The following is a 12,480-nucleotide window of genomic DNA, read 5'->3' on the forward strand; positions in this document are numbered from 1 at the left end:
AGACAGGGGGTCATGTAACGTTATAATACACCAGACAGGGGGTCATGTGATGTTATAATACACAAGACAGGGGGTCATGTGATGTTATTATACACGAGGCAGGGGGTCATGTGACGTTATTATACACGAGGCAGGGGGTCATGTGACGTTATTATACACAAGGCAGGGGGTCATGTGAAGTTATTATACACGAGGCAGGGGGTCATGTGACGTTATCATACACGAGGCAGGGGTCATGTAACATTATATTACACAAACAGTCAAACATAACAGCAGCATGTATGGCAGTCTTTGATATCTTCATTTGTCTGGTAGCCATGGAAACATATAAACCATATGACACAGGGCAACATAACATAACAACTGATTTATAATTCAGTACATCCATATAATCATTGACAAAATCTTGCTTCATCAAATCAATAGCATTAGGCTGTGTTGTCAGAATTCTCCTTCTTTCTGTACGGTGACTGATCATGTTCATGTAGGTGACAGTACAGTGAGACCTTGGAACTACTCACCGTGATCTGGTCCACAAACTTCCCTGACATCGTCTGCAGCAGCTCCGCAAACTCCAGATTCATCTTCTTCATCAGCCACCTGACAGGGGAGATAACGCAGTAACATAATAACAATATATTCAATTGCTGACGACAGACGATTCTTATTAAGTCATTTTGGCTGAGCTACAAAGACTGGAGAACTAGACTCTTATCATCTTTTATATCTGACCCAACCAAATCCTGATTTACTTGTCAGGATGTGACTCTGCCAGAATTATTAACTACTGACAACGGGAAATACTAACTACTGATTTAACAATGCCTAGGCAATAACAGACACTAGTGACACAACCTGTTAACAATGCTAGGCAATTACATACACTAGTGATACAGCCTGTTAATAATGATAGGTCAACAACATACACTAGTGACACAACCTGTTTACAATGCCAAGGAATAACATACACTAGTGATACAGCCTGTTAATAATGCTAGGGAATAACAGACACTAGTGACACAACCTGTTTACAATGCTAGGGAATAACAGACACTAGTGATACAGCCTGTTAATAATGCTAGGGAATAACATACACTAGTGACACAACCTGTTGACAATGCCAGGGAATAACATACTTTAGTGACACAACCTCTTAACAATACTAGGGAATAACAGACACTTGTGACACAACCTTTTTACAATGCTAGGCAATAACATACACCAGTGACACAACCTGTTTACAATGCTAGGCAATAACAGACACTAGTGACACAACCTCTTAACAATACTAGGGAATAACAGACACTTGTGACACAACCTTTTTACAATGCTAGGGAATAACAGACACTAGTGATACAGCCCTTAATAATGCTAGGGAATAACAGACACAAGTGACACAACCTGTTTACAATGCGAGGGAATAACAGACACAAGTGACACAACCTGTTAATAATGCTAGGGAATAACAGACACTAGTGACACAACCTGTTTACAATGCCAAGGAATAACATACACTAGTGATACAGCCTGTTAATAATGCTAGGGAATAACAGACACTAGTGACACAACCTGTTTACAATGCTAGGGAATAACAGACACTAGTGATACAGCCTGTTAATAATGCTAGGGAATAACATACACTAGTGACACAACCTGTTGACAATGCCAGGGAATAACATACTTTAGTGACACAACCTCTTAACAATACTAGGGAATAACAGACACTTGTGACACAACCTTTTTACAATGCTAGGCAATAACATACACCAGTGACACAACCTGTTTACAATGCTAGGCAATAACAGACACTAGTGACACAACCTCTTAACAATACTAGGGAATAACAGACACTTGTGACACAACCTTTTTACAATGCTAGGGAATAACAGACACTAGTGATACAGCCCTTAATAATGCTAGGGAATAACAGACACAAGTGACACAACCTGTTTACAATGCGAGGGAATAACAGACACAAGTGACACAACCTGTTAATAATGCTAGGGAATAACAGACACTAGTGACACAACCTGTTAACAATGCTAGGGAACAACAGACACTATTGACACAACCTGTTAATAATGCTAGGGAACAACAGACACTAGTGACACAACCTGTTTACAATGCTAGGCAATAACAGACACTAGTGACACAACCTCTTAACAATACTAGGGAATAACAGACACTTGTGACACAACCTTTTTACAATGCTAGGCAATAACAGACACTAGTGACACAACCTCTTAACAATACTAGGGAATAACAGACACTTGTGACACAACCTTTTTACAATGCTAGGGAATAACAGACACTAGTGATACAGCCCTTAATAATGCTAGGGAATAACAGACACTCATGAGACAACCTCTTAACAATACTAGGGAATAACAGACACTTGTGACACAACCTTTTTACAATGCTAGGGAATAACAGACACTAGTGATACAGCCCTTAATAATGCTAGGGAACAACAGACACAAGTGACACAACCTGTTTACAATGCTAGGCAATAACAGACACTAGTGACACAACCTCTTAACAATACTAGGGAATAACAGACACTAGTGACACAACCTTTTTACAATGCAAAGGAATAACATACACTAGTGATACAGCCTGTTAATAATGCTAGGGAATAACAGACACTAGTGACACAACCTGTTAATAATGCTAGGGAATAACAGACACTCATGACACAACCTGTTTACAATGCCAAGGAATAACATACACTAGTGATACAGCCTGTTAATAATGCTAGGGAATAACAGACACTAGTGACACAACCTGTTAACAATGCTAGGCAATAACATACACAAGTGACACAACCTGTTAACAATGCTAGGGAATAACAGACACTAGTGACACAACCTGTTTACAATGCTAGGCAATAACAGACACTAGTGACACAACCTGTTAACAATGCTAGGCAATAACATACACTAGTGACACAACCTGTTTACAAGGCTAGGCAATAACAGACACAAGTGACACAACCTGTTAATAATGCTAGGGAATAACATACACTAGTGACACAACCTGTTAACAATGCTAGGGAACAACAGACACTAGTGACACAATCTGTTTACAATGCTAGGCAATAACAGACACAAGTGACACAACCTGTTAACAATGTGAGGGAATAACAGACACTAGTGATACAACCTGTTAACAATACTTGGGAATAACATACACTTGTGACACAACCTGTTAACAATGCTAGGGAACAACAGACACTAGTGACACAATCTGTTTACAATGCTAGGCAATAACAGACACAAGTGACACAACCTGTTAACAATGTGAGGGAATAACATACACTTGTGACACAACCTGTTAACAATACAAGGCAATAACATTGCTTTTTGGGTTTTATTTATTTGTTGCCATTTTTTTGGATGACCAGTCGCAGACGTAACTTGTACGCGAGACGGGTGATTGGCTAGACCAAAAACATGTATATAGTCTAGATGATATACTTTTCTTTATTTCTGTGTATTTCTTAATGCTATCACATTATTATTCTTGACCAAAACGTCAATTTTATACAAGCCGCTAACAGGTGACTGACCCAAATATATCGGTTGCAAAATGCAAAATTGAATCATCATGGTGAACAAAGGTCTGAGCGTGGTGTTACATATTTCAATAAACATGACTGTTTTGCTTCACTGAATAAGCAGGTTGACATAACATTCAATAAATTCACCACAGGACTTCGAATAATCAGTTTGAATTAGAACATCATTTGGATGTCCAGATGCAGTCTACTGATTCTTTGTTGACTATTATTAGTTCTACCACACATCACATGTGATGGGTCCCTTGGGCAAGACAGAAACCTGTGATTGCGGGTTCGAATCCGGGTTCACCCTGATTATGATTCTAGGTTTATCAGCACCCTACCCGTGCTCGTGGGTTTCACCAAAGTGGTAAACGTCTGAGACCTGCATCACTTCGGGCTTTCCTCCCACATCAAGCTGACACGCCGTGATATAACTAGAATACTGTTCAAAGCAGCGTTAAACCCAACTCACTCACTCACACATGATGGTCACCTCAGCATGGTCCAGATATCGACCCAACTCATCAGAGCCTGCTGAGGTGTGACAAACATGCGTCTTGTCTTCACGATGATATACAGTGATCAACATAGAAGTTTTACAATCACAACTCAAACATGGATGTAATTGAACCTACAGTTTTGACACGTCCCATGTCAGCTGTGACCCACATGTCCACAGCTTGAGGCAAACTGTAAGTCCATGTGAAGACTCAGCTCTTGTTATATCACCTAACTTCACGGGCAGCCAGGAAAGATTAAAAATGTGTTTATAATCGAGGATTCATGATAAGTTGTTTAAATATGGGGAAAACATCAACTAAGTTAATTTAGCCCAGGTGGACAAATACTGACTAGTGCATAATGGGCCCCCACCCTCCTGCTTCACTGACCAGTGACTTGCTGACAACAATAGTAGGAGGTCATTTCCAAGACTTTATCCACTGTCGATCGGACATTACTCTTCATGATTGCCATGATTGGTAACAATCTGTCAGACATGAAACACGACAATCCATGGCCCAGAACCTGAACAAACCTGGAACCCTGAACAACACACGGTCGGCCATGTCACACATCGTTACCAGTCAATTAGGATTCATAATCGGCTCTTATGACATGTTTGATACAGAGCAAGGCTAGACATATCTGGGAATAGTGTCACCATGGCTACTACAATGCTAGTCTGATATGTGGTGTACCCATGCAGTGTAACCATGGCAACACAAATCTAGTCTGACATGAGGTGTTGAGCTGTGTGAAGTTGGGGTGATGAGGTCTAGCCATGCAGTGTTACCATGGCAACACAAATCTAGTCTGACATGAGGTGTGGAGCTGTGTGGAGCTGTGTGAAGCTGGGGTGATGAGGTCTAGCCATACAGTGTTACCATGGCAACACAAGAGGGAGATGACAGTACCTCCTAACTTCCTGCGTATCCCGAAGTTCTTGGAACAGGAAGTGGGTGACGAGGTTGAACCAGAGACACGGCTCCTTCTGATGGGACAGGTCCTCTCGACCGCATTTCTCCTTCACACTCTGAATAACATACAAGCATACAATTAACATACAACATACAAGGAACATACAATTAACATACAACATACAAGGAACATACAATTAACATACAAACATACAAGGAACCTACAAATAACCGAAAAACAACATACAAGGAACCTACAAATAACCGAAAAACAACATACAAGGAACCTACAAATAACCGAAAAACAACATACAAGGAACCTACAAATAACCGAAAAACAACATACAAGGAACCTACAAATAACCGAAAAACAACATACAAGGAACCTACAAATAACCGAAAAACAACATACAAGGAACCTACAAATAACCGAAAAACAACACTGATAAAAGGAACCTACAAATAACCTAAAAACAACATACAAGGAACCTACAAATAACCAAAAAACAACATAAAAGGAACCTACAAATAACCGAAAAACAACATACACACAACATAGAAAAAACATACAATTACAAACAACATAAAAAACAACATGCAAGGAACCTACAAATAACCGAAAAACAACACAGAATTAACCTAAAAACAACATACAAACAACATAGAAAAAAAACAAAACATACGATTACAAACAACATACAAATAACACACAAACAACACACAACCAACATATTAACAACACACACATAACGAACAAACAATACAAATAGTGAGTGAGTGAGTGAGTGGGTGAGTATGGTTTTACACTGGTTTTAGCAATATTCCAGCAATATCACAGCGGGGGACACCAGAAATGAGCTTCACACATTGTACCCATGTCGGGAATCGAACCTGGGTCTTCGGCGTGACAAGTGAACGCTTCAACCACAAGGTTACCCGACCGCCCCTAACAACACAAATAACATACAAACAACACACAAATAACATACAAGTAACAAACAATTGGTCCAACATATTTATTCATGGCTTGATTCAAGTGACAATAGACTCTTAATTATCAGTCGATTGTTACGTGGCACCCTGTTCAAATATACTTCTAAATCACATGGACCATGTCGACATCACAGATATGTTTTCAATGATATACATCTGCCATACTAGGAATCATGGACACAGACAAGCTCTGTAACATGACAAACCTTTCAAATATTATACTTGTCATACTTGTTAAATATTTAGCATGTTATAGATATTTAAAAAAAAGAAATGAGACCCTACACGATCCTGGTGAGTGTTCAGAAATGATGCAGTGTTTGACCTCGATAATCATCCAGGTGAGGCGTTATTAGCTGTCAACTGTCATCCAGATGACAATGAATCACCTGCCCCATTACTGGGGCCAACTCAGTCAGAATGATTATCCATATTATAACTTATAAGAAGTGAAATTTGTTGTGTTCCCATTGCCATCATGATCAACAATTAGGGTAAATGTAGGCACTGGGATATTACTGTCTGTCACACATGGCTAACTAACCCCGTCACATAACTTCTCACATTAGAACACAAATGTATGCTCAGTCATCGGAGGGCATTAACTTGGGAAGAATGTCAATAAATTCTGCCTCAACAAGTGCTTCAAGTCGATGATAAGCTCCTTGGATCAGGGGACTCACTAGAATCTCAGTCCATTTCTAATTAGACTGGAGAAATAAAACTTGAGTTTTCCAGGATGCTAATCATCTCAGGACGTTATCATGTTCTCCAAGACCTGCTCAGAGGCCAATATTCAGTCCCATGTCTGCAGCAAATGACAGTCAAAATTCCCAATTTGAATTGATAATATTCCAATTCCTCTGATTTACGAAACTAAGAAAGATCAAATTTTAAACAATACCTTGTTTTTTCCCCAATTTACCTGCCAAGGAGACCAAGCTTGGAGTCCTAGATAACTCCCTGCATCTCTAAACTCTATTGGGGACACGGGTGGCCCAGTCGTCTAAGGCACCGCGATGTGCACGCCAGAAACCAATGATTCGAATCCCGGGTTTGCCCCAGTTATGTTCCTAGGTTTGTCAGCACCATACCCATGCTTGTGGGTTTCACCGAAAAGGTAAACGTCTGAGACCTGCATCACTTTGGGCTTTCCTCCCACATTAAGCTGACACGGCGTAATATTACTGGATTACTGCTAAAAGCGGCGTTAAACCCAACTCACTCACTCTAAACTCTTTCTAAATGATAAGCATGATTAGGCTTCAACTACAAATTAGCTTTGTTACAATATTACCTCTGACTTTCCGAGTCTTTTAGTATTACAACTCATCAGCTGTAGATTGCTGATGTGATGTGAATTAGTGAATTGGTCTGATCATGACTGGTTTTACCAATAGAATTGTGGATTTTAAATATTGACATGTGCCCCGAATCTTCAAGTTAGCGAAACACCATGACCATACAAAGTAGAGATAATTTATGGATAACAACTTCTTTATTTACTGCAAAGGCGACATTTCGGTATAGATCCTTATACCGTTGTCAAGTAAATTATCTCTACTTTGTCATCCGTCAACTTCTAAGTAGTGGCCACCAAACAATTCACCACGACCATAGTCTCGCAAGGGAAGATGCACTAAGATGACAAGCATCAAGAAATAAGTTGTCAAAACCTTTCTGAAAACAAGCTGTTACCATAGTTACAGTGTGCAAGATGAGTGAGTGAGATTGGTGTAGTGCTGCTTTAAGCCTGAGGGTAGACGTCTACAACACGTGTTGGTATGACAGATGTTACAGGTTCGGCAGCCCTCATGGTTAGGCGGGGAAAGGGAGGTCACTCTGGGAAGTGCCTTCTAATAATTACTTGGCCACGGATCTGCTGCCCCAAGTTATAACAAATGGTACCGAAACTGTCCGACTCCTCTGAAGACTGAACAGTCTGATCATGCCGTCAGCAAGTCCACTTTCACTATATAACTTCAGCCAGGGAATGAAAGCTTTTTTTCAGAAATCACTATTACCATGTTTAACATATTTAATAGTTTTAAATAATATATTGCAATTTTAACTTTTTTGTTTTGGTAATTGCTCTATAATAACTATTCAACCAACTAAAAAATACAAAAAAAGCCTTTTCATGCTTATGTAGCTTAATCTAGTTCAGGTGTACTAATGATTGCAGTAATAGGGTCATACATTTAATTCTCCGTCAGATATAACCATGGTGACACATTTCAATTCTATATCAGTATCCTGACGTACCCTGATTTTAAGCAGTTAAGATGGCATTGCTGATATTTCAATGGACGAGTAAAAAACACAAATTTCTGCATCATACCAGTAGGTGATGTCTTAAACAATAGAATTCAGCTATATTCCAAAAGACAAAAAATCCTTAATTGCCTCGCTGCACTCGAGTGATATCACCTATTTTCGAACACCTGATTGGTTTTCATTAATGAACGGACGTGTTTTGGTGCACAGTTCTCACCACAATTCTTGCAGGTCCACATTAAAAATAATAATGGTTATTGAAAGTCTGAAAGCTAATAACAAAATATGAATATTTGTCAGATAATAGTGTTCACACTATTTTACTCTTCCTTTTTATCAAGACATGGAGACCAGAATTTTGAAAGACGACAGAATTTTCAAAAAGGCGTACAGTACTTCAGTGAAGCAATGTTGACAGGCCCATCGTGTGCACTCTCAAGTCAGAAGCTTTGATGACATCACACCCCTTGTTATAATCTGACAAATCACTATCAATCATTACCAATATGGTTATTTGAAAATAGGCGTTGTTTGAAAATAGGGTACTCAATGATGATTGATATTCCCATCAACAATAATGTTAAACACTGCTTTTTGGACGTAAAAAGAATGATTCATTAGATTTACAGCCATAATATTACTCATAATAAAATCTTACTTTGGTTTATCCTACTTTTCCCTGCTAGACTGAATTTGAATGTATTGATGACAATCTGAGAGGGCAACATCTGTTGACCATTAGGCTACAAGGAAGGTATATTGACGTTTGTGTGGAATCCTAGTGTCTAGGCTGTTTCGTCTATACCTACATTTTGAGATGGAGATCATAAAAATGATGAATTGTCTGCTAAATGAAACTCAAATAATAGTAAACTTGCACTTAACATCCCAGTAACTATCGAGTTATTAAAGCAATCAACATATTTCTGTACACCAAAATCAATCTTTCGTCAACAACATACAATCGGTAACAGCTGACGTATTGAATCTCTCCATACAATCAGCGACCAGCCACTTACTTGGGGAATCTGAACTTTTGGGAACTGATCCTTGACAGGTGGGGGCAAGGAGGGCAGCTGACCAAGCTTGCTCTTCACCCACAGAAACTGTAGAACCAGGGTCAGCGCTACCCCCAACAGCAACGACAGGATAGCGACCTCCAGCATATTTCAATCTCGCTGTCGGGTCTCCGCCTGTCAGTGAGTCAAGCTGGCGAATGTCACTCGCCCCGCCTGGTCGATGGATTGCATCTCAACTCTCAATACTATTGCCATTACTTGGATTGGTTTCATTGACAAACGGATCTGGGTGGATTTCACGGAGACCACACCATTAGTCCCGTATTTACACCCATTTCAAGATCAAAACAATCCCATTCATATGTTCGGCGCCATCTTGATTTTGATAGAAAATGGGAGTTACCTCCCTTCAAGCACCTGTTTCTAGAGTTTTATTCGCGGCAATTATGAAATATTGCAGTAATCTGAAAAGAGTATGTTTACTCTAGTGGCATGGATTTACCTAGATCTATCAATATTAGAGTCCAGAAGACGCTCAGTTATAATGTTTGGAGATCGAAGACACGAACACGGGATTCCGGGACTTGATTTCCGTGAATTATTCACCTGCTCAGAAACCTTAATCCAGTTATTGGTGAAGAAAACGAACCACTGATATTCTTAACTTTAAATGTATTTGTTTCCAGAGTAGAAACGACAGACATGGCAAGTTGGTTTGGTTCAAGCTATAGGCTGGCTTTTGTGTTGCACCTCAATGTCGCAGTTGTTGTAGCATATCAATATGATTATGCTCAACACTAAGTAAAGCGTACCCAAAAGCTTGCATTAGGTCTGTCAGTCCTTATTTCATAAAAAAATGTCTTCGTGTTACGAACAAGACAAAAGTCCGGTCACGTGAAAAGCCTACAATCGCGGTTTGGTCACCATGGTCACTGGATCTGAAAGTTTCGCGGAATAATGCGAACCGAGCCGAGCAAGCTCGGGTGTTATCGGTTATTGTTTACAAACAAAGCTTCAGGCGGATGGCGAAGATGCTTTCTCTGCATTAGTGAACAGTTGACAGAATGAAAGTACAATGTAACTACTATTAAACTATAATGACTGTTAAATACAATCGTACAAATTCTGCTCACCAATACTTACCAATAATTATCGATGTTAATTGTTTTGTTTATCTCTTATAAGGTGAGCTTTAGAACAAAATGTTGACACCTTCGAAGTGTACTTTGGTTAATGCAATAGAACAGACATGTGGAGGGGTAGGGTAATGGCCTTATTTGGCCTACTGGAGAAGTCAGTATTAATTTTATGTAAACCATTAAAATATTGGTGTGAAACTCATCGGTCATGTTCGACTGGTTGACAAGAAGCCTGTTTTATGTGCACACGTGCAAGTTTTGTTAGTCATGGCATCATCAAGAGCACAAACAGCCAAAAATGGCGAAATGAGTTAATCTGGCCGATGTTTCGAACTTCAAGGAGATAATCCAAATGTGGGCAAGTCTTAACCCCATGATGAATGTTTTACCACATGTTTGTAATGTATCTATCTGCACCTCTTAAGAAACAAATCAGCTTGGGTCAAAGAATTGTTTCAATTAATAGAAAAACGCACACTGAAAACCTCTAAAATAATCTTTTATGAAAAACTACCTACCTAACCTATATGCATTTAGTGTTGTCCTAAGTGCCAAGTCCCCTTAACGCTGATCACCTGGCAGGGCAACAACAAGTACTACATGTTTATGTCTTTTAGTATAACGCGGTTGAACCACCGACATCTACACAGCGGGGGCGGTCGTCGGATAAATATAGTGACCAGGGACGGATCACTGTCTTCATACAGACATATAGAGTCTACATTGATTATGATGCGGAAAGTATCCATTTATTTTACTTTTTAAAAGAAATTTGAAATAAGGTAAATTTCCTGGTTACAGAGAGGAGAGAAGTTATTCCCAGGAACCCCTCAACTCGTTCAAACACACCTGTACGTCAGCTGACCGATAGACAAGCTAAGTTATCAAAAGGCTTATTCCGAGACATGTTAAAGGTTAGTTATCATTAAAGACATATTTTACGCAACCGTAACAATCTCGAAACTTTTTTATCAACTAAAATCGTGAACTATGTCACCCGTGAAACAAGCATTGGAATAGTCCGAAATTAAAGAGACGTGATTGTTTGTTGTACACGGAGAGGGCAGCTCGCCGTCCGCAGGTTAACTGTGACGTGCTTGTATTGCCAACAATCGTTACACTATTATATAAACTTGATGTCCCGTTCTAGTTTCATTTAAATCCATGCGCAATTAGAGTTAATAATTAGACAATAGGCGCACGTGTTAAAATGAAATGCAATAAAGTAATATATTCGTCATTATTTACGTCTGAATGAATTCATGAAATCGAGACCGTCAGAATAATGTTTTGGATATATATGTTGACACTGCTCGAAATATGAATGTAAGCAAATTAATTAATATGTCGAAATACAAGTTGAGTGCGTTAGTTTTAGGTCGCGCTCTGGTGGTTTCAACCAATAAAGTTCGTTATTATATTACATATTGATTAAACCGACAGGCTAAAATGTTTTGGAAATAACTGAGTGCGTGAGTTGTGTTTGACGCCGCTTTTAACAGTATTTCAGTTATTTCACTGGAAATAACTGTGACCTAGTGAGCCGACTTATGTATACGGGTCAATCAGTGTACTTGGTTGTTGTTGTATACGGGTCAGGCAATGTAGAGTAAAACATGGATATTACGATCTACATGGAACCCGAGAAATCAGTTCGTTATATACGTTGTTCGTTATATACGTTTTCGTTCGGAATCGTCCGCCATCTTAGATAAAAGGAAACACAATGCTCGTAATTGCAGCATTGACTCGTATTAGCAGTGATCACTTCATAGCAAGCAATCCTAACATTTCACAACATTCATTTAATAACATTAAATTCATAACATTTTAAAAACATTGTTCATCATGTGTGTATTTAGCGTTTCATGATTCACATACGGGAACGCGTGTAGTCGGCTGTTGTCGTTGTGCGTTGGTCAGCCAGTGTATTGGTTGGCATTGTGTACGTTCAGCCAGTCTATTGGTTGTCGTTGTGTACAGGTCAGCCAGTGTATTGGTTGTCGTTGTGGCGGGTCAGTCAGTGTATTGGTTGTCGTTGTGTACGGGTCAGCCAGTGCATTGGTTGTCGT

At 39.4% G+C, this 12,480-nt stretch overlaps 1 protein-coding gene across 1 annotated transcript in view; it reads right to left on the reverse strand.

Annotated features, from left to right (window-relative positions):
• LOC124134492 (PDZ domain-containing protein 8-like) overlaps positions 1 to 9,635 on the reverse strand; it is a 47,344-nt gene extending 37,709 nt beyond the window's left edge. Inside the window, exons 1-3 of the mRNA XM_048381066.1 lie at positions 9,270 to 9,635; positions 4,978 to 5,096; positions 522 to 600 (exon numbers count right to left, since the gene is read on the reverse strand). Of these exons, the coding sequence (XP_048237023.1) occupies positions 522 to 600; positions 4,978 to 5,096; positions 9,270 to 9,416 (345 nt within the window). The 5' untranslated portion in view covers positions 9,417 to 9,635. The remainder of the gene's footprint in view (positions 1 to 521; positions 601 to 4,977; positions 5,097 to 9,269) is intronic.
• Between the last annotated feature and the right edge of the window lie 2,845 nt (positions 9,636 to 12,480).

This window comes from Haliotis rufescens, unplaced genomic scaffold (genome assembly GCF_023055435.1).
Source record: "Haliotis rufescens isolate VD_foot unplaced genomic scaffold, xgHalRufe1.0.p SCAF_35, whole genome shotgun sequence".
NCBI lineage: Eukaryota > Metazoa > Mollusca > Gastropoda > Lepetellida > Haliotidae > Haliotis > Haliotis rufescens.